Source organism: Mizuhopecten yessoensis, unplaced genomic scaffold (assembly GCF_002113885.1).
Source record: "Mizuhopecten yessoensis strain PY_sf001 unplaced genomic scaffold, ASM211388v2 scaffold716329, whole genome shotgun sequence".
Lineage (NCBI taxonomy): Eukaryota > Metazoa > Mollusca > Bivalvia > Pectinida > Pectinidae > Mizuhopecten > Mizuhopecten yessoensis.
Window position 1 is genome coordinate 790625 of NW_018480062.1, and position 26181 is coordinate 816805.

Consider the following 26181-nt stretch of genomic DNA (forward strand, 5'->3'; position numbering starts at 1 on the left):
TTTCACATTTACATTTTTTTATTTATCAATAAAATAACACATGTGATCCAGCACATCATGTCACATGACTTAATAGAGCATTGTAAATCATGTCACATGACTTATGACTTTGTGTTCCAAGTAACAGAGACCTGGGAAGAATAATACTGACAGGGACTCACTGTTATGATGCTACAAGGCTCAGATAGATCATTTGAACGTAGTATTAGGATCTTTTATTTAATTGTCATTATTATTTAATTAGACAGATTTTTATGCCATTTTATATTCTAAATTTTCATTTTTAATTCCAAAACCTCTGATTTCCTCATATAATAGCTGTATTTTATGAATGGTCTCAAGTTTTCCCCTAACAATACTTCTGTATTTACATGTACCAGGAAAAATCCATTTATTGGTATGTGTCATAAAACAGATTGCTTTTTTGCTAAAAATAAAATAAAATCACAAGCTCAATTTTTTGGGCCAAAACTGTAATTTTGTGATCTCTAAGACAACCCTTAACAAATAGGGCCCTTTTCAGTTTGCAATTTGATGAAAATACATACATTAATTTATCACCTATGGTATTTTCAACCTCTGTATATTAATTAGATTGGCAAGTTTGTTACTTAATTGTAGACCAGATAAACAGTTCTGTACTGTAACATTATACCTAACAACTCTTACTGAAAAATCATAACATGTTGAGGTTTATTATTTTGAGACTGATCAGACTAATTTCTCACTTAATTTGATCTATCATGGATTACTGTGGACTGAATTTCATATAATTTAAGATTTTTTCTGAGCCCCATATTGTTCAGTGTTAACATCAGTGATGTTCAGACTTGTAACAACTATAACTGTACGTTACACTGACATAACAGCTTCAGAAAAGATACGACAGAAACCTGTTTTGACACAGAAAATTGAAAGATTTAAGATTTTGATATCTACATGAAGATATAACAGAAACTAGTTTTAACATGGTAAATTGAAAGATTTTGATATCTGTGAGAGAAAAAAAATAGTCATGGACATTTTATCTAGGTTACAGTATAGGTACAACCTTCAATGCATAATTGACGGCATTAACCCATTCACCCCTAAAGTCACATTTGAACCTTACCAAATAAAAGACTTGGTAAGTCCAGTTTAAATGTGTAGGGGTGAATGAGTTAAACCGTTTACATAAATGAACAGCATTATAATTATAAAATTCTTGTTCCTGCAGCAAGTTCAGTAAGCAAAATGTTTTAGAATGTCACAGACTATTTATTGTTCATAACAAAAAAAGAATTTCAGATACTAGTGACATCAACTTATTGTGACACTGACTGTAAATCCAATTAAACATATACTGGATAAGAAAACTTCCCATCTCAATAATGACAAAAAGGATGTAACATTTTGGACTAAGTTTACATTGAAAACATTCTACCACATTTTCCGTCCTGAACGTAGCCCAGTTTATGATTATACGGATCATTGTGACTAGTTGTGTTATGTTGGACTAGTGCAAGGCTATGACATGGTGATAATGAGGTATATTGTGATGTGACATATGACGACAATACAACTAGCTACATCACGGACTACCACCACACGGGGCTGTAAATATGCAGTGTACAATTTTTCATTTCCCAGGCTTTTAAAACTTTATAAAGATAAATGACTGATTTAAACAATATCCGCCAGCAAATAGATGTGGATTTCTACAGCAAATTGTGTGGTACATTTACTAGAATGTGGGAGAAAACAATAACTTCTGAAATTACTGTGTTAGAACATTAAGTATAGATAACCGTGTGTACCTAATTTTGTTCAAGTCCTTCTTTTCTCTGCTTGGAAAATATAAAGTGACACAGGTTTACAGTAATTTTTTCCCTTTAAGAACTTGTTACAACAATAAATCATGTAGCTTGATGGTTACCTGTAAATCTCTTTAGGCGGACAGGGAAAACGTGACTTGTACCGAAACCCTAGGCATACTCTCCAGACCCGCCTTTTTTGAAAGACAATTTAGTTTCGAGATATGATTGACTGCAAGAAATTCAAATTTTTTAAATCAGGACTATTATCAGGATTTTCGGGTTTTTGATTAATCTATCATGTACAGATTTAAATCTGAACAATTATATAGTACTTAAATAAAATAGCAGATATTTCCTGTAAAATTGATGTCATATTATTGTTTATAAAGTTTTTAAATTTCTGGCTGGTTTACCTGGAAGATAATGAAATGCAGCTTCAGTGTTTGCATTTTAATCAAACAAGGCGATTTCCAATCTCCTTCCTCAAAATACAATGTTTTATGCTCTTAAAGGGAGGCCACCCTGATAATTAGTGGCATAGTCAGAGAATGTGAACTGAGAGACACTTCGCACCGTCTCATCAATAACACAATATCAAAGGTATAAACACTATAATTTCATGCTTTTAAGAAAAATATCTTCATCAAAACCACTGAAACAGTTTACAATTAAATAGACAGAGTACTATACATGCTTTAATTTATGATATTCATTAATTTAATGGTATTTAGGATAACTTCTAGGAGAGTCTATCTTACACAGCAGGTAGATAACTTAATGATAATATTGTCCTGGTAAACATTGGACATACTGTAAACATATCTATTTGAGGGTTGACTTATTTTAGCAGTTATTGAGCTGCTTTGTAATTTAATTCAAACACAGAAGTTTAAATTAAGAAATTATAACATTTATGCAGTTACATTCAAAGATAATGTATAAGTGATAATGTATACAGGGCTACACAATACACAGCTGGCAAGGAAAACACCCATGGACACCTGACTTGGTGTCTTTTTAATTTATTTGAGACAGAATATTGTAGGCAAGCAGCTGACAGAATCACAAAAGTTGTAAATTTCACAATTTCCAAAATCAGACTTAAGAGTTTTTGATCAAATATGACACGGAATAGTGAAATATTCATGTATTTTAGAAGAAAAATGCTCAACAACATCACCTCTTGACTTGAAAAAGTTATGATCACGTTAAGAACATCTAAGTGTTCAGAAATTTAGCAATATTGTGGCCAAAAGTTTTTAAAATAGTATTAAAGTTTTAAGTATAACATGATATTGTAAAATAAAATATGTTGTATACAATATTGGATAGTAACATTTTATATGCCCAAAAAATACAATGACCAGCTAATTAATAATAAGGTTGGTATAGGGTTGTGACTTTGGATCGTAAAATGTTTCCTATACAGTAATAGGTGTAAAAAGTGACCTGCGATAGTGATATATTGTGACCTTATTGACCAGATATTTTTACTGTATGTATAGTTAACAAAGACATCCTGATATTAAACAATCAACAGACAATAGAGTTATGGAATGGAAAAATATTATGCAATAGAATTTAAAATGCAAAATGAAAGGTCAACAAAATTATGGAAAATAACATATATCATGAATTTGTTATTTACAAGTATTCTGTTTCTTGAACAGAAAGAAAAGTGGACAAAAATATGCCTGGTAGTCATTAAACATGTGCTAAAGTTAATATTAATCTAAGTAGTGATACTTCGAATAAATAAAGGAAAACTAAATCTGATATTCAATGATGTCAGAAGATATTTGTTCATTCATGCAGAAAAAGATCTCCTTCAGGATATGATGTTTTTGTTAAGATATAAATTTGAGCACTTTTAATTGACAAAATGAACAATTTTTCGTCAATAAATAAAATCTGAATGAATTCTGTAAAAAAAAAAATCCGATACAAATGCATCAAAAAAGACGAAGTTATTGGAACTAATAAAGTGTCAAATATAGGACTTATTTTGTGCTGTGTATAGTGAAAAATTTACAGATCAGACATTTCGTTTTTCCGTAACATATAAACTCTATATAACAGAAATATAGTTTTTGTGTACAGTGGAACATCAATAGACTGAATACAAGTAATTTGGTTTGTGTAGCATAGAACCTCTACAGACCAAATGTTATGTTTTGTAAAAGTGATCAACAACATCTAATTAAGACTTCTTGACAATGTAAACTTACCAATAAGCAAAATTTTGCAGAAATCAGAGAGTTTTGAGCAAAACCCACTCTAGTATACTGACCAGAACAGTAAACTAGTAGAATCAAACAAGCGACTAGCTCTTAAACTGTTCAACATGAATACAGGTAACAGTAAAGGATACAAATGAGGTATACAATACAAATACACGTTCTATATTGAACACGGAATGAAATTTTACAAGATGAAAGACAATGTACTACATTAAATTATATATAAGACCATCCGGTTTCTGTCAAACACAGGGGACACTCAGATCATTCCAGTGGACAATCACAATCTCTCTTCTACCCATGAGAGTAAAATCTCCTGGTATCGGATGGTCCCTTGGCGTGACAGAAGGGGAGGGTACTATACTACAAAGGGACTACGAGGCACAAACTGATTATGCTGCGTATAACGTCCCCATTTACTCACACTTCCTCACGAAAAAATAGATCACAAATCTTAATGTTATTAGCATATCATCACATCAATGTATATATATACACATGTAGATATTCACTCACCATATCAGTATATCATTCAACAAGTTACAATGGTAATGTGACAGGGTCATTTAATCACTATGGTCATGTGACAGGGTCATTAGTTTACCATGGTAACATGACAGGGTCATTAAGTTACCCATGGTAATGTGACAGGGTCATTAGGCTACCATGGTAACATGACAGGGTCATTAGGGTAACCATGGTAACATGACAGGCCCAGTATGTCAACATGTTAAGGTGACAGACATTATGACAGGGTTAGTAGGTCACCATGGTAATGACACAGGGTCAGTAGGTCACCATGGCAATGTCACAAGGTCAGTTGGTCACCATACTATGGGTCAATTCATCAGCAGAATTAACAAACATTTATTTACTTTCAGGATCATCAAATGATACAATTAACAATGAATGAACAGTTAGTCTGTTAACCCTGTGTTATTACATATATATAAACCATGTGTGACAAAGAGATTATAAAATATAGAAGTTATCTTAAATATAAACAATTTTTTAATACCTGTACTAATGTACTAGTAACTCAAATACATTACGCTCGAGCTTCCTCTGAAATATGTCTAAAATCTAAGTCTGATCTTAGGACTTTTCATGTAATAACTCTCTCCAGATAAATAAAACAATAATAACAGTCATAACAGCTAACAATAATTTTTCTTATGTTATAAACAAGTCATCAAGATACATGTACATGTATCAACACTTGTCTCTCTGATATTGTACACAACATTACTAACTAATTCTTAAATACAACAGTTTGTATTTTCTTTCTGAGGCATACAACTATTCTAATCATAGATAAATAAACATTTCACTAAAATTGATATCAGCAATAACAATATATTAAATAAATAATCTTGTATGTTACTCTATGTTAAGAACGCCACTAAATTAATGTCAAATAAGGATATATATCACCCTTCAAACCTTCATGGATTTCAAGACCAAATTATGCCAATGCTCCAACAGATTTATGGTAATGATACAAAAGATTTTGTTTACCTCTTACATGAGTAATGCTTCATGAATTGTTATTTGTGTCAACTGAATAGCACGTCCCAATTTTGTAAACCTAGAACCTTTTTCGAATTCAACCTAATCAAACATCAAATTTCATTCAACGAATAAGTAAACATTTTGGAGCATTATTAATTTTTTTCGGAAACGGTACAGCTTTTTCAAAATTTCCTAGCTGAGTACAATTTCAGAATCAACACTTTTCAAGATTTATCAAGTTATCAGTCAATTTTATAAACCGAGGCATCAATAGGGTTACATACATATACAAAATGACACACAGAATTGTTTGTTATTTAAAATTCACCCAATTAACAGTCTAATCAGTGACGCATATATGGTCAATCATACACACATTATAAAAGTCTTTGCGAAATGACCATCAGAGTTACCTCCCCTGATGGTAAGGTATACTGTGGAGATTGATTTGTGTGTTGCTATGACAACCAACTTGTTATCACGCTTTCTGGGTAATGCTGTACTCCTCTTGATCGGAGTCACTTAGGTCAATCTCATTGTCACTTTCGTCCGTATTCAATCGGTTGAATCCTCGGTGTGGGCTGAGGAGGTCACCAAGGTTAAACTTTTTGCTGGGGTATGATCGATGTCGTCCGCAACAATCGTATTTGCCTGCAAAAGAAAATGAAAATTATGAGAATTTCCGGAATTGATAACAGATGTTCAAACAAGAATTTTACAAAAATGCATTTTGTATCTATGATTGCAGCTTCTTGTATCATGCAACGTGAATATAAAACTTATATTATAGAGAAATAATGTGTCTTATTAAACTGAACATGGCGCTTCTGAAGTAAAATCTCAAAAAACCTTCACTCTAAAGATAACATTTAAGGTGCACTTACTAATGACCTGTAAATTGAAGCATACACAGTTAAATTTTTACTACACAAAACATAATTGGTAACAAATCCTTATACGCCCAGTGTTAGTTTTGTCATTTAGATTGTAAGGTAACCACATGTTGTAAGTCAAACTTCAATGTTTCAAACTGTGCTGGGCCATCAGAAAAAGAACAATTGAGACTGCAACTCATGAATATTGAACTTTGAACATCTTTGAGATCTTGTATATACTGCAAGGGACTAATTAATTGTAAAATGAAGGAACATAAAGCAAGAAATTTAATTTTGAATGAAGACATATTGGATTTAATATAAAAGTATGTTTACATGTATTTATATGCTGAAGTTTGCATGTTTAGATATTTAAATCACCATGGGACATTTCAATATTCATGTACAGGTAATTGTTTTAATTCAATTCATTACTTGTAATTTTCAATGATTTCCTAACAGTCAGAAAATTGACTCATAAGTAGTGTTATACTGTATAAGGAAACAAATCTGGTCTTAAGTTCGACACATAGAGAAATTGGAATCTTCCAAGTTTGAGTTATGGAGGTTTGACTGTACAAAATAATATTCACCATCACGATAAAATTGACTTCATTTACCAGGAGTCAAGGAAGAATGTTAAACAACAGGAAACACTGTTGGTATCCCGCATTTCTGACCATGTAACTCACCAGTACCAAACATTCTAACAACCAAGACGACACCAGGAACACAAACTAAGATGGTTGCCAAAGCAACACAATTTTACCATACTTACAATTAATCAAACTTATACCAGTAACTTATCCATCAATCTTACCTTTGGTCATTATCAACAATCATATCGGCCAACTCTTAATTACTTTATGTTATAGCGTATCCAGAGGGTTTTTTTGGGCTTCAAGAAACCCCCCCACTCTGAGAATTTTCTTGTAAAATCCTGTATTTTCACCTTTTTCCTCAATTTTCTCCACATGGAACCCCCACCTGGAAGTTATGACCCCCCCCCCCTCCCGATTAGTCTCTAGATACACCAAGCTGGGCTTTTCAATTAAGTGTTAGTGATATATACAGCATGCACATATTAGAATTTTCAATTTCCCATTCACACTACAATAAAAAAAATCTCATAAAATTTGTCAGTACTAAATCAAACTTATCAACTTAGCCAATCAATGATCATATTACAATGACCAATCAAGTATTACTGCACTGAATGTAATGTTTTAATAGACAGTTTGATTCAATTTCGTACATCCTACTGCTGTTTACTTACTTGACAGTTATTTTTTAATGTGCGTTCATATTAAGCATTTAATTCAAGTACCACAAGAACACATTTTTAACATAATAGAAGGCATACAGCAGGGTGAAATCCAACAGGAAATTTATGTCTTCGAAAATAAAATGTTTCGATATATAGGTAACCTACAATATTAATCCAATCACAGGAAAACTGTAACATTCTTACTATTTGTTCAGTAATCCTCTAAAACTTGGCCATCCCCCTTTTTTTTTTTTTTTTTAAGTGGGTTTTGTTGAATGAAAGCTCGACATTTTACATTTATACGCAGAGGAAAACTTTTATTTCACAATATCTAACTGAAATAATCTCTGTTCCAAAGGAGTCCTGACAAGTTAATGATAATTTTGACTAGTACATGTACATTTGATCAATGAAACTAGAGGCTTTATCTGACCTAACGATTGTGAACCAGTTCAAGGGAGATAATTCTAGCACAAAACACAAAATGTTTAAGCTGGTATATACCCTTAAGTACAAATTCACACAATAAGTAAGGAGAAAAATATGTTAGTACATTTATTAATCCCTCTCCACATCCACATTCAACAACCACAATTTTTGAGAATCAATTTTCCACAACACCCCATCATGAGAACACGCTGTGTGTAGTATACCTCTATACAGTCGGCTGGATTCACATTGTGTCTCCGTGTCTTCTGGCCTGTTTTACAGTGGCAGGGGGAAGCACAAATATATTAGTCACAATACAACAAACAAAACACATTAGCTCACCACACAGCAACACTGCGTCCAGTTACATATAGCCGTAAGCAGGCTGGTGTTGACAAATGTACCCACTCAGTTTCCACAGTGCAATCCAGTTATATATAAAGTGACATACTGTAAGTCTTCATATTACATTACTTTTCCATTGGGTCTACCAGTATGTCAGTTTAAAAAAATGTTTTTATCCATTTAATTTGGTATAAAATAATGGGAAATTAATGGTAATCTCACTGATATTTTTAATGGGTCAATTAATGGCATTTTCATGGTCAATGCATGCAGTAGTGAGTAACAAGCCATTTTTTTTCAAAATTTTTCATTTAGTTGAAACTATGAAGGATCTTTGTGATAACCAAGTAGGTTCAAATGTATACAGGTACAATATATAGGTTGCAGACAGTATTATAGCGATAATATATCGAAGTAACTGTGTTCTCTTCACCAAGCAGTACAGTACAAACATTTTATAGATATGGAATATATATATAGGGTTACACAAAAGATTACATTTAAATATCAATAAGTATAAGAAATTATGAAGATATACTATATTTAGAGGTTAGACAGAGGATAAGCTCAAGTATAGCAATAAATACTATGATGGCTAAAGTTGAGATAAAAGAGGACACTACAAAGACAGAGGATGTCTAGGTAAGGTAGAGTACAGATCAACCCTGTCTGATTGTTGTAAAGTACACAGCTTCTTAACAAAAACATTTTGGATCAAACAAAGCTAGTCATACTTTATAAGACACTTAACTCTGACATGTACTTCTCTTGGGTAACACAATCATTTATCAGTTCATAATCTTTGAAAGATTTTTTTCTATCTAGGAACTTCAAGTAGCTTTTCAAAGAAAACCATCAACATGACTTATATATTAAACCAAGACTAGTTTTACAGGTTGTTTCATTGCTTCAAATAAGGTAAATTAACTGCATCCTGACAGTACAGCTCCTGTTAGATTGTCACTGTTTGCCAAAATGAGTTTTAATATTTGTTCAGAAGCTGTGAACGAAAAGATGCGAGAAAGCACATGCCTGTTAAAACAACACAATGTAGGAACATAACAAGAACAAATTATCAAAAAACAACATAAAATTAACATAAACAGGTAATAGCCTACTAGGGAAAGCAAGGTGAAGCACAGATAATACAGAAAACAGGTGTATTGTTACAGTCGAGAAACAAGGGGGGACAAAACTCATTAAAATCAAATATTAAACTCTCGTACTAAAATTATTCTGTTCTGATTTGACAACAGCCTAAATTCGGTAATAATGAATGTATCTAATTTTGTTATTGTCCCTGAGATTAAATACTAATGTACGAGAGCTCCTGATGTCCGTGACATTAAATACTAATGTACGAGAGCTCCTGATGTCCGTGACATTAAATACTAATGTACGAGAGCTCCTGATGTCCGTGACATTAAATACTAATGTACGAGAGCTCCTGATGTCCGTGACATTAAATCCTAATGAACGAGAGCTTCTGATGTCCGTGACATTAAATACTAATGTACGAGAGCTTCTGATGTCCGTGAAATTAAATACTAATGTACGTACGAGAGCTCCAGATGTCCGTGACATTAAATACTGATGTAAGAGAGCTCCTGATGTCCGTGACATTAAATACTAATGAATGAGAGCTCCTGATGTCCATGACATTAAATACTAATGTACGTACGAGAGCTCCAGATGTCCGTGACATTAAATACTGATGTAAGAGAGCTCCTGATGTCCGTGACATTAAATACTAATGTACGAGAGCTCCTGATGTGATTATAATGAGAAATTTTGATGCAACAATTAACAGACGAACGGTTATAAAACTTATTTACCATTTTTGTAGACCCTGACGACAATAACGACGATGACAATGATGACAACAGGGATGACGAGAAGGACACCTATGATAACTGCTGGTAAAACAGTGTCATCCTCATTAAGCGTTCCCTTGGCTACGATCGGCTCTGACGAGTCGGTTGTGGCATCGGATACTCCGCTCGGTGAAGTTGTGCCTGTGATTCCTGAAGCTGCAACAGGATTTAAGTGCATGAAGACAAAATTGATAGATTAGGCTGATAAACATAGATAACATTGTTTTGATGTATGCTTGTATATTAACCCTTTCACCACTGTAGACCATAATGGAATAATCCTGATCAATGCATGGGAGAGTCTACTAAAGTTGCATAGGGGTGAAAGGGTTAAAGCTGTTCAAACCAAAACATGGTCTTTATAGCAAAATTCTTAAAACTCGAAAACATAATGAATGCTCACCTTTTTTCTGAAGTCCATAAATGGATTACAATGAATCAGTTGACAAAATAGCAAATGCACATCTATAAATAGCAATAGTGACCTTGGCAGTAACCTTAAAACCTTGAAATAGACACTCATACAAAATATTTCATTCTTGAACTTTGTATAAACTTAAAGAAAAATCTGTTAAGAAATAATGTTGTTGGAGTCACGACAATATATGAAACGTAATGGGTGGACATTGTAGTAACTCTAAATGACTCCGCCATTTTTATTGGCGTGGAGAGCATACAAACAAGTCAAAATATACATAGCAAATATTACTATGTATATGACAGTAAACAACATTTGGGCGCTTCAAATGAACATTATTATTAATTGATACTACAAGTAAGGGTAATCCACTTTACAGATCTCATTTCTGATGCAACATATGTCACGCCTACAGATATTTAAAACTGGACAGGTGACCTACCTGTGGTAGATTTTGGCCCATTGCCATTAGTGACGATAGATCCACTCTCCCCCATCATGTCAAACCGCCAAACCTTGTTAGGGTTTAGCTCGCCTACGTACACTCGCAGATTGTGGGGGTCCACTGCCACGTCATGGGGATTCTTCAGGCCCTGCAACCAACAATGCAGATGGAAAACCTATACAGAATGTTCATAAATCTCTCTTGTCTTTTACAGAATTCCTTAAGATTGCTATCTTACTGTGGCATACTGTCTTGCCAAGAGAGTAATCTTCCCTAGAGAAATCTGTGAGATATCTTTATTAACTGGTAATTTTGGCTTTGTTTTACACACTTGAAATGTACATAAGATTTATTAAACAATAATATAAGATACTTCTATTGCAAATAAACAAAAGGGGAGATAACAAATCAAAGGTATAATGTATAACCTAGCATATAGCTTTAATACAATCAACAGACATAATGTGTAAGGAAACATATATGTATAACCTTAGTTCTAACTCAAATTACATACATGTAGGTATGATATGTAAGGTAGCATATACCCTTAACTCTAACAAAAATTACAGGAATAAAGATTAAGGTAATCTTAATTCTAATACAAATTACATACATTGGTATAATACGTAAGGCAGCCTATACCCTTAACTATAACAAAAATTACAGGGAATAAGTTTAATGTAGCATATTAACTTAACAGCTAAATCAAAAGCATAATGTGCATTAAGTTAGCATGTAACATTTCAATTTTTATTTCCATATCACAGAATTTGCATATATAGAAGTCTTACATTCTCACCTGTTTTCTTGGTACTGTTGAACGTGTTATTGATTTTGACGCATCAAACAAAAGATAAAAGGTGCTCTATATATGCCTATATAGATACATTGATAACCTGCCTGTCTAGTCTGTGATGTTATCTTGGACTACATAAACACGGTGCTGTGTAGCCAGACAGTAAATATTGCCCTTTTTCTGTTTAAAAATACACAGGTAGCTTTATTTTTATGGCTTATGACTCATCTTTATGTCTGAAATTATTACTCTTGACTGATAACAGTAGGTAGGTTTTGGTGATGATTGAGGTAATGTTTGTGCTGTACAGATCTTTAGATATAAAATACATATATACAGCCCTACATTTACATTTACACTGCAAGTTCCCCTATAAACATTACCAGGAGGAATTGTGTTCATAGAGCTATGAACGCAATTTCATAAACGGCAATTTGAAGCTTCTCCAGGAATCCTATTTTTAATGACGACAGACACTAGTACTTCAGTATCAAAAATATAAGGGAATTTTTATATTCAGGTCAATAATAACTCAATATCTAGAATGTAAATATAAGGACTTAGCAGCATTTTTTAAATGTTCATGCGGGTATAAACGTTCATATCTGCATGAAATTGATTTGTTTTTGTTGTCAGACACCGTACACAACAAACTACTACATACATCTTGTGTATTCCAGGTTTCAGACAGTGTGCCAGTATTAATGTCTATGATGAAACCTCGGACAGTTGTCTGGCTGTTATCCAGAGGTGGACCGTTGACCGCAAACAGCAAACCATCTGCAAATATATATCAAGCCTAATTACAAACATTGTCCCTGTGAAGTATACCATGGGTCAGTAGTGAATCTAGTGATGTTTTGATTTGGTTTTATTTTTGAATCTGACTTTAATTTTATTTTTTCCTCATGATGATAACTATGATGTATGAAAATACTAAACATGGAGTACACCCATGTTCTGCATGTTTTGTGTGACTTTGTTTGGCTGGGTGTGACTGTGGTGTGACTTTGTTTGGCTGGGTGTGACTGTGGTGTGACTGTTTGGCTGGGTGTGACTGTGGTGTGACTTAGTTTGGCTGGGTGTGACTGGTGTGATTTTGTTTGGCTGGGTGTGACTGGGGGGGGACTTTGTTTGGCTGGGTGTGACTGTTGTGTGACTGTTTGGCTGGGTGTGACTGTGGGGTGACTTAGTTTGGCTGGGTGTGACTGGTGTGTTTTTGTTTTGCTGGGTGTGACTGTGGTGTGACTTAGTTTGGCTGGGTGTGACTGGGGTGATTTTGTTTGGCTGGGTGTGACTGTGGGGTGACTTAGTTTGGCTGGGTGTGACTGGGGTGATTTTGTTTGGCTGGGTGTGACTGTAGTGTGTTGGTTTGGCTGGGTATGACTTTGTTTGGCTGGGTGCGACGTTGTTTGGCTGGGTGTGACTGTGGTCTGACTTTGTTTGTCTGGGTGTGACTGTAGTGTGACTTTGTTTGGCTGGGTGTGACTGTGGTGTGACTTTGTTTGGCAGGGTGTGACTGTGGTGTGACTTTGTGTGGTGATTTTGTGTGTTTTATGTGTGTCTTTAACTCAGGTAGCGTGTCAAGTGTTCTACACAAGATCTGTCAAGTAAATCTGAAACCAATTGATTAGCTTGAAATAGAAAAATCTTTATAAAATTTCCACAAAACATGGAAATTATAAAAAAAAAAAAAAAGTGATTACATTAAATTATTGTTCCATCAATCAAGTCTGGGTATACCATGGTAACACAACACATATTTTGGGATTCATTGCATAAAAATTTTCTTTGCAACAGAATGGCTAACCTGTTTTATGCTGTATAACGTCAATGTACCTGACTGCTCTATCACTGTTATATCAGTGTGGTATGTAAAACAATACCAAATTCAAAGGGAAACTAAGAAAATGTTTTAAATTGAATCAATACTTCACAATTGATAATATAGATTACAAAACAGGATTTGGAAACTGCGTAGTCTGTATACTACCTACCATGGAGTGGACAGTACTCAATAGCAAACAGTCTCGGCCCAAACTCTGCAGGGTGGATTTGTTTCTGAAAATTTCCATTGAAATCGAAGCACTGAATTCTGCCGTTTTCTCGGTCAGCCACGCACAACAGGCCTTTGTCCTCTGCAACTGTTAGACTGTGGGGGATGTCAAAACTGCCCTCAGGAGGAAAACCATCAGCTGTCGATAGATTAAAATCATCCATGTACAATTTAACTTGTAGTAATTTTATTGACCTGTCAATGTTTATTATATCCGAATGAATAATTATCCTTTCCAAATTTAGCAAACTATCAAGGGAGATAATTCGTGATACCCCTGAACATATATAACGTCCACTGAAATGGATTATTTATACATGTCTGTACATATGATACATATAGATATGGCAGGTGGCTACATGTGTAGCTTTGACTTACCTTGTATTGTCATCAAACCATTGCCAAATGATTTTATGAATGTTCCATCCTTTGAAAACTTCATTATTCTGGAGTTACAATATCTGGAAAGATAAAATATTTCATTATTATTACATTTATCATCAAGTAACATTTCCTTCGTTGCACTACATAATTTTGAAGGAAATTTATTCTGAAGGCATTTAACTCATTCACCCCTGAAATTTTATAATGAACTTTTCCAACCTCTGAATTGGAAGAGTTCAAAGGTGTCTTCAGTGGTGAATGAGTTAACATTCAAAGGATAGGAGAGATATTATCAATGCAAATAGTAGGAAAAGGGAGCATCCTTACTCAAACACACCTTACCACATGATCCGAATAAGTACCATTGGTACTAATTGGGATCATGTGGTTAGGTGTGTTTGAGTCCACAATAAGTGCCATTCGACCACCTTTCTGTATATTGGTGCTATAGCTCTAGATAAGCAGATAAATTTAGACTACATATTTATATACATCAGGAGCAAATGTATCTAATTGTCTTGTTAAAAAATATAGTCGAGAAATTTACCCATCTGCGACAAAAAATTCTCCTGTGGATAAAACAGCAACGTCTGTTGGTTTACAGAAATGACTGTTGTCACTTCCTGGCTGGAACTTCACCCCTAAGGTCAAGTTTGGCTGGTCACTTCCTGCCGGGAACATCATTACCTAAACACATAAGTTTAATCCATTAGTATCTTACAATCGTCATTCCAATAAATAGATATCAATTTACCTTTTTCATGAGTCCTTGAGGTGGGTAGACTTTATACTAGAATAGCCCTATCATATAATAAAGATATAAAGATAACAATTATTGCCAGAGTCTGCTTCTAGCAGAGTTTGACCTTATGAGATGTGTCGTGAGGTTATGTCATACATATATGATAGGAAGTTAAGCTTTTCATCAGCTTGCAATTTTTATTATAATGAGGCCTGATCTCTACTCCAAACCACTTATCAACTGGTTCTTAATAGTAGGAATGTTTCAAAACATATTAAATATGAAGTCCTTTCATTAAGGGTTGAAGTTAAATCAAAACAGTCAAGACAGAGTGATTTCCCTTGAACCCTATTCAATTTAAAACATTAAAGCTGACAGTGCAAGTTAAAAAGCTTCAATTGAGGTTAAATGGTGTGTTTTTTCAAAACATTTATTTTCTGGTTTGGAGATCTGCCCCATATCTTCCAACTATCGTTTCTAAGGGAGTGTCGACATTTTTTCCTCGCTTGGTAACGAGTATGGGTCTAACTGGGTATAAAAAGTGCATTACCTGTCAAACTGGTTAGCATTCTACAACTGATTGTTTTGCGATTCAATGCACCGCACACCCTGATCAGCAACCGATATCAAAAATCAAACACACTCACCTGGATACTTTGAAACACTGCCAATTCAAGCTGGTTGTTACTCATGGCACATTCTTGAAAATTGTGTATCCAAAATATAAAGTATCTTACTGAACACACTTCTATAAATCCCATATATAACATCAGTGTTTCTCGTGCATAGAACTGCACCAACACACAAAAACTTTATCATGAACTCTTAGTCTTCATCATGTAGACGCTTTACTAGCAGGTGTAGTCAACAACAATTGTAGTCAACAATATGATATTTGATAATTGAACCTTTCTCATTGAAATGATTGGAATTAGTATTGTTTTCACACAGGAGGTTATCACTATTTGAATATCTAAAAGGCAGGCATTAGCGTTTGTCGTACGTTTGTTTCTTTCAGGGCTGTTGTTATTTTTTTGGGGGGGGGGGGCAGGGATTGTGCATTAGATATTTTAATTGGTTGTATTTTACTACTATTTCCACTTTTCTTAGGTAAATAATATCATTGATGTGTACCATTCCAATTTTGTTCCACTGATCTGATACAAGTTGGTAAAAAATTGTGCGTGAAAGTGTTCTATATATATAGGAAGGTAGTGTCACCTTGTGCACACATTGAACAAATGATAACCGGTTTGACAGATAATGCGCTTTTTATACCCAGCGTGGCCCATACTCGTTACTGTACCAAGCAAGGACAAACTAAAATGTCGGCACTTCCTTAGAAACGGTAAAAGGAAGAGATGCAGAAGATCTCTAAAACAGAAAAACATCAACTTTTTTTTTTTAAATCTCAATTAAAAGCTTTTTAACTTGCACTGTCAGCTTTAAAGCAGGATAATTTTTATTTGTTGCACTCGAAAAAGTTTGATGACTTGGAAAAGAATTATTTATTCTTGACTTGGAAAAGAATTATTTATTCTTATCAGATTGGGAACAAATTATTGGTAAAATCAGATTTTATGGCAATTGTTGACGAAAACCTTCAACTTTTAAAACATTAAAATTTTAACACAAACCAGGTTTTTATGACCAGTTGAAGGTTATACATGATTATTTGTGGCAATGCAGGGTTAAAGAGATACGTACCTGATGCAGACCTACGTCGGTGACCCAGATATTGTAGTTTTGGTCTACTGTTATACCGTGGGGCATGTAAAATCTGTAACACAGACAACCCCCACTTTACTTCTCCGTAGACTATTTTTACCTGAGGTGTTCTTTTAACTTGTACTCTGGCTATCACTCTGAATTAATGCTCAAAAACATTTTCTCTGTACCACTGTACAAAATCACCACAAGCCATTTAAAAATAAGCTAATTATCTTTCTCATGATACTACTTTAAGAGTTAAAACCGAAATGTATTTTTTATTACCATAAACATGATCGTTTTATAGAAGAAATTCTTTTAATGCGAATGTTTTACATATATTAAGATTATAACAATCGATCAGTTACAACATTAGGTTTCTCTGACACATGAAAAACAAAATATAATTGAAATCAATGTCTTACATGTTTTTGCCAAACTTGCGGAGGATATGGCTATCTTTGTCATAGGTGATGATAGTCTCCTGTTCAATAGGACTGGTTTGTTGTTGGAAAACATTCTGGAAGTTAAATGAGCTGAAAAATACAAATATAAAAAATAAAAATAAAATAAAACCTTACTTCAACCCCTGATGCTAATTACTGTAGATGACAGTGGTGGTGTACATTTTTTTTATTTTCCAAGTGCCTGCAAGCATATTTTGCAAAATCTTACTAGCCTGAACTATATTCTATCATATAAAATAAAATCTGATATCCCCAGGTATCAGGTAAATGAAATTTTACACCCCTCTGTCTAATATTTTTTATTCACCGATATATTATACCTGTATAGTCCTCGAATAATAAAGTATCAATCTTTTTTGTACCAGAACTTTAGGAACAGGGTTATGTTCAGTTCCAGTACGAGGTAAAATTTGTTCTTTTTCAGAATCAACGTTGCCTGAAATGTGTATGGAGTTTCTTATTAGATGACAAAATTTGAAATTAAAAAGTATCAAAATTATCAATTACTGAACGTTTAGAAGAAAAGAAGGATTTTTTTTTTACATATATTTAGTAATGCAACAATTGATGAAGTATGGTCATCTATGTACAACATGCAGCTTACGGCAATCAGGTCAAAAAGTACACAAAACTTTGTATATACCTGCCATCCCAGACTCGGTTGCCACGGTGAAACACGTAGACTCCTCCTTTGTTGTCGGTGGCAACCCCTCCCACCTGTCCAATTGGATAATCAAGGCCACTCACAGAAGAACTACTCATGGCTTTGTCGGACATGAAATCTGACTGGAAGTTTACGTAGTGTTGAAGACCTGTAAAAACCGTTATATTTTATTACATAAGGAGATCCTTTAGTTATACAATCACAGAAACTCAATTACACATTTTTCTATAATCTAAATGATAACGAAGAAAAAAATATTCATAATCATATCAAATACAATTTTCAATGATTTATGAGTCAGCCAAGAAGTAAGTACCAACTGACCAGTGACACTTGAGTTTGTTGTGATTTAAACTTCCATTCTTTTGATTGATCTATTTGTTAATGTAGAAACAGATGTCACGTAAATACGATTTAGTTAAATACTAGAGTCTATATATCTCCTGTCTGTATTAAACTCATGCATTCCTATTTGGTTTGATAATTACTTCACTCCAGCACCATCAAACTGGTAATTAGTTGTAACAACTCTAAATCATAGATTAAAATTTACCACAATCAATATAAATCCATCTGAATTATAATATGCAAATCTTTACAATCTAATTAAAATTAGATCTTTACATTGTGTAAGAAATCAAGGGTTGTCTTGGTTTTCATTAGCTTGTTAGAAATATGATTATTTATAGAGGTTGAATGTGACATGGCCCTTAATTATATGTTATCAGATTTTTGATGGGATATATCTATAAATAGAAGTAATGTGAAGATCTAAATTTCATTGGATTGCAAATTATTTTTATTAGATTACAAATATATACAGGGTTACAGTAGTATTTTACAATGACATTTACGACTGACAAAGAAAAATGTTGATGAAACTGAACGTGATAGGATGAAGATGATTCACATGACAACAACAGGAACTATAAATAGATACACTCACAATACTAAAGTCTGACAAAAACAAACAACAACTGGATAACAGCCCTCAAAAACAACAAAAAACACATCCAAAATTAATAATAAGCAATATCTGGAAGCTGTGTCTAAAACTTCTTTCTTAGCAACTTCATTTAAAATTCTTTAACTAACAACTGCAAGGTCATTCAAATTCATGAATTTAACTGCATCCAGCTATGAAGCAAATAAATCAATGGTAACAGCGCTCACGTTTTAAATCAGGCATATTTTAAAAGGCAACAAGAGTTTCATGACAATCAGCAGAAAGTCAGGGTAAATTTAACACAACAAAGGGATTATGGGTAACAGCCATGCTGTGTACTTACTACCCCCGACCTTGACCTTCTTCACTGGGGCGGGCATGGTTCTTGTACCATGAGCTAGTCCAAACTCAGATTCCCCAAACTTTTTACGAGGATCATGAAAATTACGACCCTGGGTTTCTGGTTGAATTCCATTAAACCTATTGTCAGCTACGGTGTCTCGACTTGTTTCACCATAATGTCGGCTCAGACTGTCAAACACCTTATTCCTATTCCGATTTTTCATTTGAATGTCAGGCGATGCCATATCATCTGCAGTGCCCATGTATGGAAGTCTATTCATCGCTTCACCATAGTAATCAAAACTTTGATGTGGCCGTTTTCTGCCACGTTGCGATTCTACATCAGAGTAATAGTCGTCCAGTTGATAATCAGGAACATATTCCCTGGGGTAGACATTTTGTTTAAAGCGGGATGGTAAATATTCACTGTACAGAATGTTGTTCAAATTACCTGGCTTACTGCCGTCTGTTGGTTTGTCGATTGTGTTGGGCGCGACGTCCGAGTCTTCGTGACCTTGCATGTGACTTCTGTGACCATGTGCCGCAGCCTCTAGAGTGGCGTTGTATGGGAGCTGTACATCTGAGCCTGGAGGAAGGTTCGTGATCAGACTTGGCACATTGTTGCCAACGCACTGTGGGAAGGGGATCTGTGTGCTGACCTCCTTGTAGTACATGATATAAAAGTTACACATCTCATCCCCTGCTGTGGGCCTGAAAATTATACACACATCATCATGTAAAAATTATACATTTTGTCAGATACACACAGATCAGGTCATTGTACTACCAAGACGACAATTGTTCATTATTTTGGTACCGCCATTGACAATTGAGATAAGTATTATATGCATTTGAAGAAAAGCTGAGAACATTTGAACCTTTAGTTATATAACTTTCTTAAGAATTCCTTTAAACATTTCTCTCAAATAATCGCCAAACACCTTTATAACAAATAAATTTATATATATTTAGATAAGTATTATATGCATTTGAAGAAAAGCTGAGAACATTTGAACATTTAGTTATATAACTTTCTTAAGAATTCCTTTACACATTTCTCTCAAATAATCGCCAAACACCTTTATAACGCCATTTTTTTTCTGGACAGATTGGTGAATTTAAATCCAATCCCTGTACAATCATATTTACCCTATAACTGTAGTTTTCATCCTCCCTGTAGAATTGTATGTGCATCGTCCCACCTGTAAACATAAATGAACACCATATCAAACGGGCACCTCATGCTACGCCTATGCGAAGTACAAGGAAAAAACAAAGCACGATACAGCTGTAACCCAAGTACATTCGGTTTAATCTTAACATCATGACATGATGACACCAATCTTTCTGTTCAGGTCTGATCAACCTTCAGATAATGCATGATCAGTTTAATTATGTAACAGAAGACAGAGAAATGCAACGGCCAGACTTGGATTCGAACCAGGGGACCCTTCGAAGTCGAGAAGGATGCTCTACCAACGGAGCTACCTGGTCGCCGACGTTCGACTCAGCCCAGTTCCCGCCGACGATCGACTCAGCCCAGTTCCCGCCGACGATCGACTCAGCCCAGTTCCCGCCGACGATCGACTCAGCCCAGTTCCACTTCACAAGCTTGATGTCTGGCTTATATCGGTTTACATAGTATGAAGGGTTCTGGGTAAGGAAGGAGTTCTGTAATCCATATGTAAGGTATGATAAGTGTTAAGGTCTTACCAGTTTATCTCCTGGCTTGATAACAACTTTGTTGGACACTGGATAAAATGACTGTAATAAAAAAAAAAAAAAATGTTTACAAAATCATTGGAAAACAATGAGAAGTACAAAAAAGTAGTTGTAATACTGCAAGAAACTTTGATGATTTGAATTTATTAGTTACTTGGCTAAAATGTTCTGTGCTGCACCACTAGGCAGTAAATATAGAATATAGTTGTACATGCAAGGGGCATAAAACCTAGTATCTAATTATTAAATCTCATAACTCAGAAATAGACATATTATCTGATTCTTTACGTATAGTGAAGATCAAATTTTTAATTGCACTGAAAACTCAGCAGATGGCCATTACAACCTTAATCTCAGGTTTGATTATTATTTGTATTGCAAAAATGTATCTCAACAATCATTAGATCGGATGTGCAATACCAATAATTGGAAAACTGGGATTGGAAGATATCAAGAAAGGAATGTGCTATATTCTAAATAACATTCTATCAAATTAACCTACAATTTGTTATTATTTCTGACATTCTGATTTACAATGGTTGCCATTGTGACGAGTTACCTCCCCTTAACACAACACCTACCTGCGGCCATTGTGGATTGCCCTTGCCAATCATTTTGTACTGGCCTGCCTTGTTGACATGGTAACCAGTGATGACTCTTCCTAAAAGACAACAGCAAGTTAGGTTATAGTGATATTTAACCACTGTTAATGGCTAATTATTGATGGAATTTCAAAAATTTGTCTGCATGACAAAATCTACAAATGAGAATCATCTAAAAACTAAGATACCAAACATAAATGCTATTGTTTATAAATCCACAAAGCTTTAAAATAAGAAGGATGATCGTCATTTCAGTCGTGTTGTTCACAATATAGCAACACAGAAATCTAACAAATTAGAAAAAAGGTATCAAGTTAACAGATTAAACTCCAGCATTACTTTATTAATACACATATACAGTACATTTGTATACTAGGACACATATGCTTAAGTTTATTGTCCATCTTTATGCTCTTCCTAATGAGGCCAAATTTGTCATGACACCAAACACTATATAGTTAATATGTGTGAAAAGCAAAATTAACACTGGGTGAATACAGATTTTCACAGTGAAAGTGAATATTAAACTTGGTTCAACTTTCCTGCTATACAGTATAACTTACCCAAACTGTGAGCATGTGCTCTGAATCCAAACGGATATATATTCCCCGAGGCTGTAAATCCACAAGAGATATCGGCACTGACTTCTGAAAATAAGAGAATTCAGAAAATTAATGTACCATGGTTGATATAGGCTTACTTCCTCATAAGAAATATTTCAATATTCTTCAAAATTAAATTTAGTGTGGCTTTTATTAATCACAGTACATTGCTTTCCTCTAAAAAGTGAAATACATATATGCATGTCATAAAAGATACTTTTTTTTCTGTAAAAATAAAAAGGTTTTCAGTTAAAGGGTATGTATAGGTATGTCAGTAAAAATAAGATTTCTGCAAACAAATGTATATTACTGTTTTGTTATATCATATTATAACACAGCATTGTCAATGAACAGACTTTCTGATTTCTTTTTAAAGTCGAACACTAAACCTTGGTGTGAATATAAGCTTAACTCATTCACCCCTGAAGACACATTTGAACACTTCAAACTCAAAGGTTGGAATAGCACATTATGAAATTTCAGGGGTGAAGGAGTCTCTTAATTGGTTGTTACAAATTTAAGTCAGATACATACTTTTTGTGTTAGGCGGAATGGTGAGAGAGTAAGCAAGCAGAAGAAATATTCCAGCTTCATATCTTTGTCTACAAAACAACAAATCCAACAGAAGATGTTATAGAATTATAATATAAGGATAATAGACACTGAAAGTAAACAATGCAAGATTTCAGACATTTTGTTATAAAAACCCACTGAAATTGTCTAAAAGGGGAGAAACAGCAGTTATATCTTATTTGAAAGTGTAGTCAAGACATTCACAGCTTTTGTACATGTGTTTACAGAGCTTGTCTTAACATTTAATTAAGATTTAACGACCACAGATAATTTGCTATTGATAATGTTGGAAGGTTAGAAAAGGGTTTTAGCTGACTGTGTTAGAGTTTTAGTACATATGTAGTAAGACATATTTGGAAATAATCCTAGGGGCCAATATATCAAGATACATACAATGTTCAGAATGTGTATGAAAGTTATATACACAAGATACAACTTGTTTCCACGAAACGCAATGTAAAATAAAGAAAATGTTCTCATGCATTAAGAAAACCTATGGACAAAAGTCTATGTTCAACACAAGGGAAGTAACTCCACTGACCTTGTACCATCAATATTAAAATACAGACCTGCAAGGTAGCCTATTTGTTATCCCTTTTTTATAAAAGAATTTACCAAACACTATAATTTATTCATTTCATACAACATTAACATTATTGGGTAAACTTTCAAATTTCAGCATATTTTCACAGTATTTTCAAAGAGGATTAAAATTTCCCTAAATGATACAGACCGTTGTTGAGTCAGATGAAGTCGGATTCCTGACTGGTCAGTTGGTCGAAATGCTGTAACAGATATAGAAATATATATAATTTGAATAAAAATTTAAATGACTTTGATATTTGTGAAAAGAGATAAACATTAATTTGTGTTCAGAGACTGGACTGTTTTAAGAGATCTCATGAAGCCATACCATTGTCAGTATGATGAGGTCGTAATCAGACTGTCAGACTACAATCGATTTTACATATTGGCAGAGTGGAATTACACTAATACCGTTATAACATAATACCAGTGTAATTACATACACTACACTGATTAAGTTGGTTGGTTGCTTGTATAGGGTTTAACATCCTATCAACAGCTAAGGTCATTAAAGGATGTTATATACATGATGAATGAACATAATACCAAGAACTACAAGATCATGTACTAAATAGCAGGTGAGAATACAGGTCCATAGACACCATTCAATGACCAACAAAGGATGAATTTTCACTTGATGAAAAAGACAGCTTAAAATACATAGGTATATACAGCTAAATTTGCAGTTGTTATGGGGTTTGCACATTGCTTTTTTTAAAAAGAAAATTAAGGAGGCTCATAGTCCTTAAAGGCTACCAGGGTATAACTGCATCAGCCAAACGGAGCAAAACTTGCTAACTGTAACTTTATATTCCTGCTATTTTCTGGCCAAATATCACGACCCAAGTCTTTGAGGTTCTATCTTGTGAAGACTTTGTTTAAAAATTATAGCATATCTAATCCTTGTGGTCAAGGTCATTTTTCTAACAACTTTGATAGCTACAGGCCAGATGTCGTCAGGAACCTTGGCCTTATTGTCAATGAAATGAAGTCTTTAAAGATTTAGACATATTTGACCCTGTGATTCTGAATGAAATACGAGTGAAAATTGGTGTTATCATAGCAAGAAGCTTCGCAAACTCCATGAGGATGTGCTAATGAAGCCAGTATACTTACACGGCAGTGCTTTGGCGTAGTGTATCTGTACTACGATATGCTTGACTTTCGAAGCTCCTCCCACCTTGAATCCGACATCTGTAGAATACAACAAAACAGAATACACCTAAATATCAAAGTGAAAAATTCACATTTCTATCCTCGATCTGAAAAAAACATTTAACATGCACCTCAGGTCATTGAGCTGGTATAACTTGTATTATTTTCAGTTTACAACTAGTTACAAAATGTACATGAATTTATGCTTTTAACCCAAATAACTGTTAAAATAAAACACAACTACCAATTGAAATTCAAATGAATTTATACACATTGTAGTTTTAGGATCCCTGTCCCACTGCACTGCCATTTTTCCTATACACAGTAACCTCCCCTTAATATCTGTTTGGAAGTACACTTCTGTTGACCAGATAGCCGAATTGGTTTCAGTCAAACTATAGCAAACTGAAGTCCAGGGTTCAAATCCCAGTCTAGCCCCACTTAATTTTTTTATACTCAGAACAGTGTTGTTTATTATATTTTGTTTGTTGAAACCAGTCTAGCCCCACTTTTTTTTTTTTTTTTTTTTTTTTATACCAGAACAGTGTTGTTTATCATATTTTGTTTGTTGAAACCAGTCTAGCCCCACTTTTTTTATACTCAGAACAGTGTTGTTTATTATATTTCGTTTGTTCATATTCATTTATTTTCAAAAAAGTTCCCTGAAGGTATGGTTTTCTTTTCAGAAATGTTTTATCAAGGCTATTAGGCATTCTAGAAAAAACGGTTTCTGAAACATAGTAACAGTTATAAAAATATGCATAGTCATACACATGTAGCTTATGGAATTCTGAAATTTTGAAACAGTAGTAAAGCATCAAGAAAATTAAATTCTAAAATTTCTTTTATTTTTTTTTATCTCTCATAGATTAAGAATATAAACAAAATCAGCTATACATATATATCTGGACACATGTTTTGACATTTGACTGACAGCTCTAGTGAAGTACTGACCTGGGGGAAGAACCAGCTCTGGGGCGTTCCTGGCCCAGGCAAAGAGAATCTGCTCCTCGCCGCGACAGATCATACGACAGCTCCTGTGGGCACAGCACAGGTATTAGGTTATACAAGTGTCAGATTAATTAGGAACATGAATGCTGTGATTATTGACCCTAACTGTTACTAATCCATCTGTCATTTAGTGAGGCATTGTCCGTGACAGCTTATCATTGTAGCCAATAAAACTGAACACCTTCTGGTGGTCAAGACTCACCACACACACAACTGACCAAAGTTTTCCTGAATTATAACCTGTTCCACCATGTTGTCCAATTTTCACCAGAACTTATAGAGTAATAAACCATTTCAATAACCTAAATTTTGACCCTTTTTTGATCCCTATAAACCAAATTTGGTTGAAAAACTGAATATCCTTTTGGGTCACACAGAACATCAACAATGAAATAAGAACATTCTTTAAGTCACAAAAAAGTGTACATCCCTAATGTCACAAACAAATGTGTTTGTACCAAGCTAATAGCTCTTTTACTAAGTCATATGCTATCTTAAAGGACAAACTAGAATGTCGGTTCTTCCTTAGAAATGATAGCCAGAAGATCAGATAGTCACTGAAGAAGATCTCAAAACCAGAAAAAAAAATTATTTTTAAAAATCTCAATTGATAGCTTTTTTAC

General features: G+C 34.1%; 1 protein-coding gene across 1 annotated transcript in view; it reads right to left on the minus strand.

The window, feature by feature from the left end:
- LOC110443164 (peptidyl-glycine alpha-amidating monooxygenase-like) overlaps positions 1-26181 on the minus strand; it is a 31924-nt gene continuing 5743 nt past the window's right edge. Inside the window, exons 4-22 of the mRNA XM_021487203.1 lie at positions 25502-25584; positions 24509-24586; positions 23541-23592; positions 22769-22836; positions 22196-22279; positions 21612-21691; positions 21022-21072; positions 20458-20510; positions 19760-20019; positions 18000-18168; positions 17315-17425; positions 16887-16959; positions 14985-15124; positions 14432-14514; positions 13995-14192; positions 12662-12777; positions 11199-11349; positions 10300-10494; positions 1-6199 (exon numbers count right to left, since the gene is read on the minus strand). Of these exons, the coding sequence (XP_021342878.1) occupies positions 6027-6199; positions 10300-10494; positions 11199-11349; positions 12662-12777; positions 13995-14192; positions 14432-14514; positions 14985-15124; positions 16887-16959; positions 17315-17425; positions 18000-18168; positions 19760-20019; positions 20458-20510; positions 21022-21072; positions 21612-21691; positions 22196-22279; positions 22769-22836; positions 23541-23592; positions 24509-24586; positions 25502-25584 (2218 nt within the window). The 3' untranslated portion in view covers positions 1-6026. The remainder of the gene's footprint in view (positions 6200-10299; positions 10495-11198; positions 11350-12661; positions 12778-13994; positions 14193-14431; positions 14515-14984; positions 15125-16886; positions 16960-17314; positions 17426-17999; positions 18169-19759; positions 20020-20457; positions 20511-21021; positions 21073-21611; positions 21692-22195; positions 22280-22768; positions 22837-23540; positions 23593-24508; positions 24587-25501; positions 25585-26181) is intronic.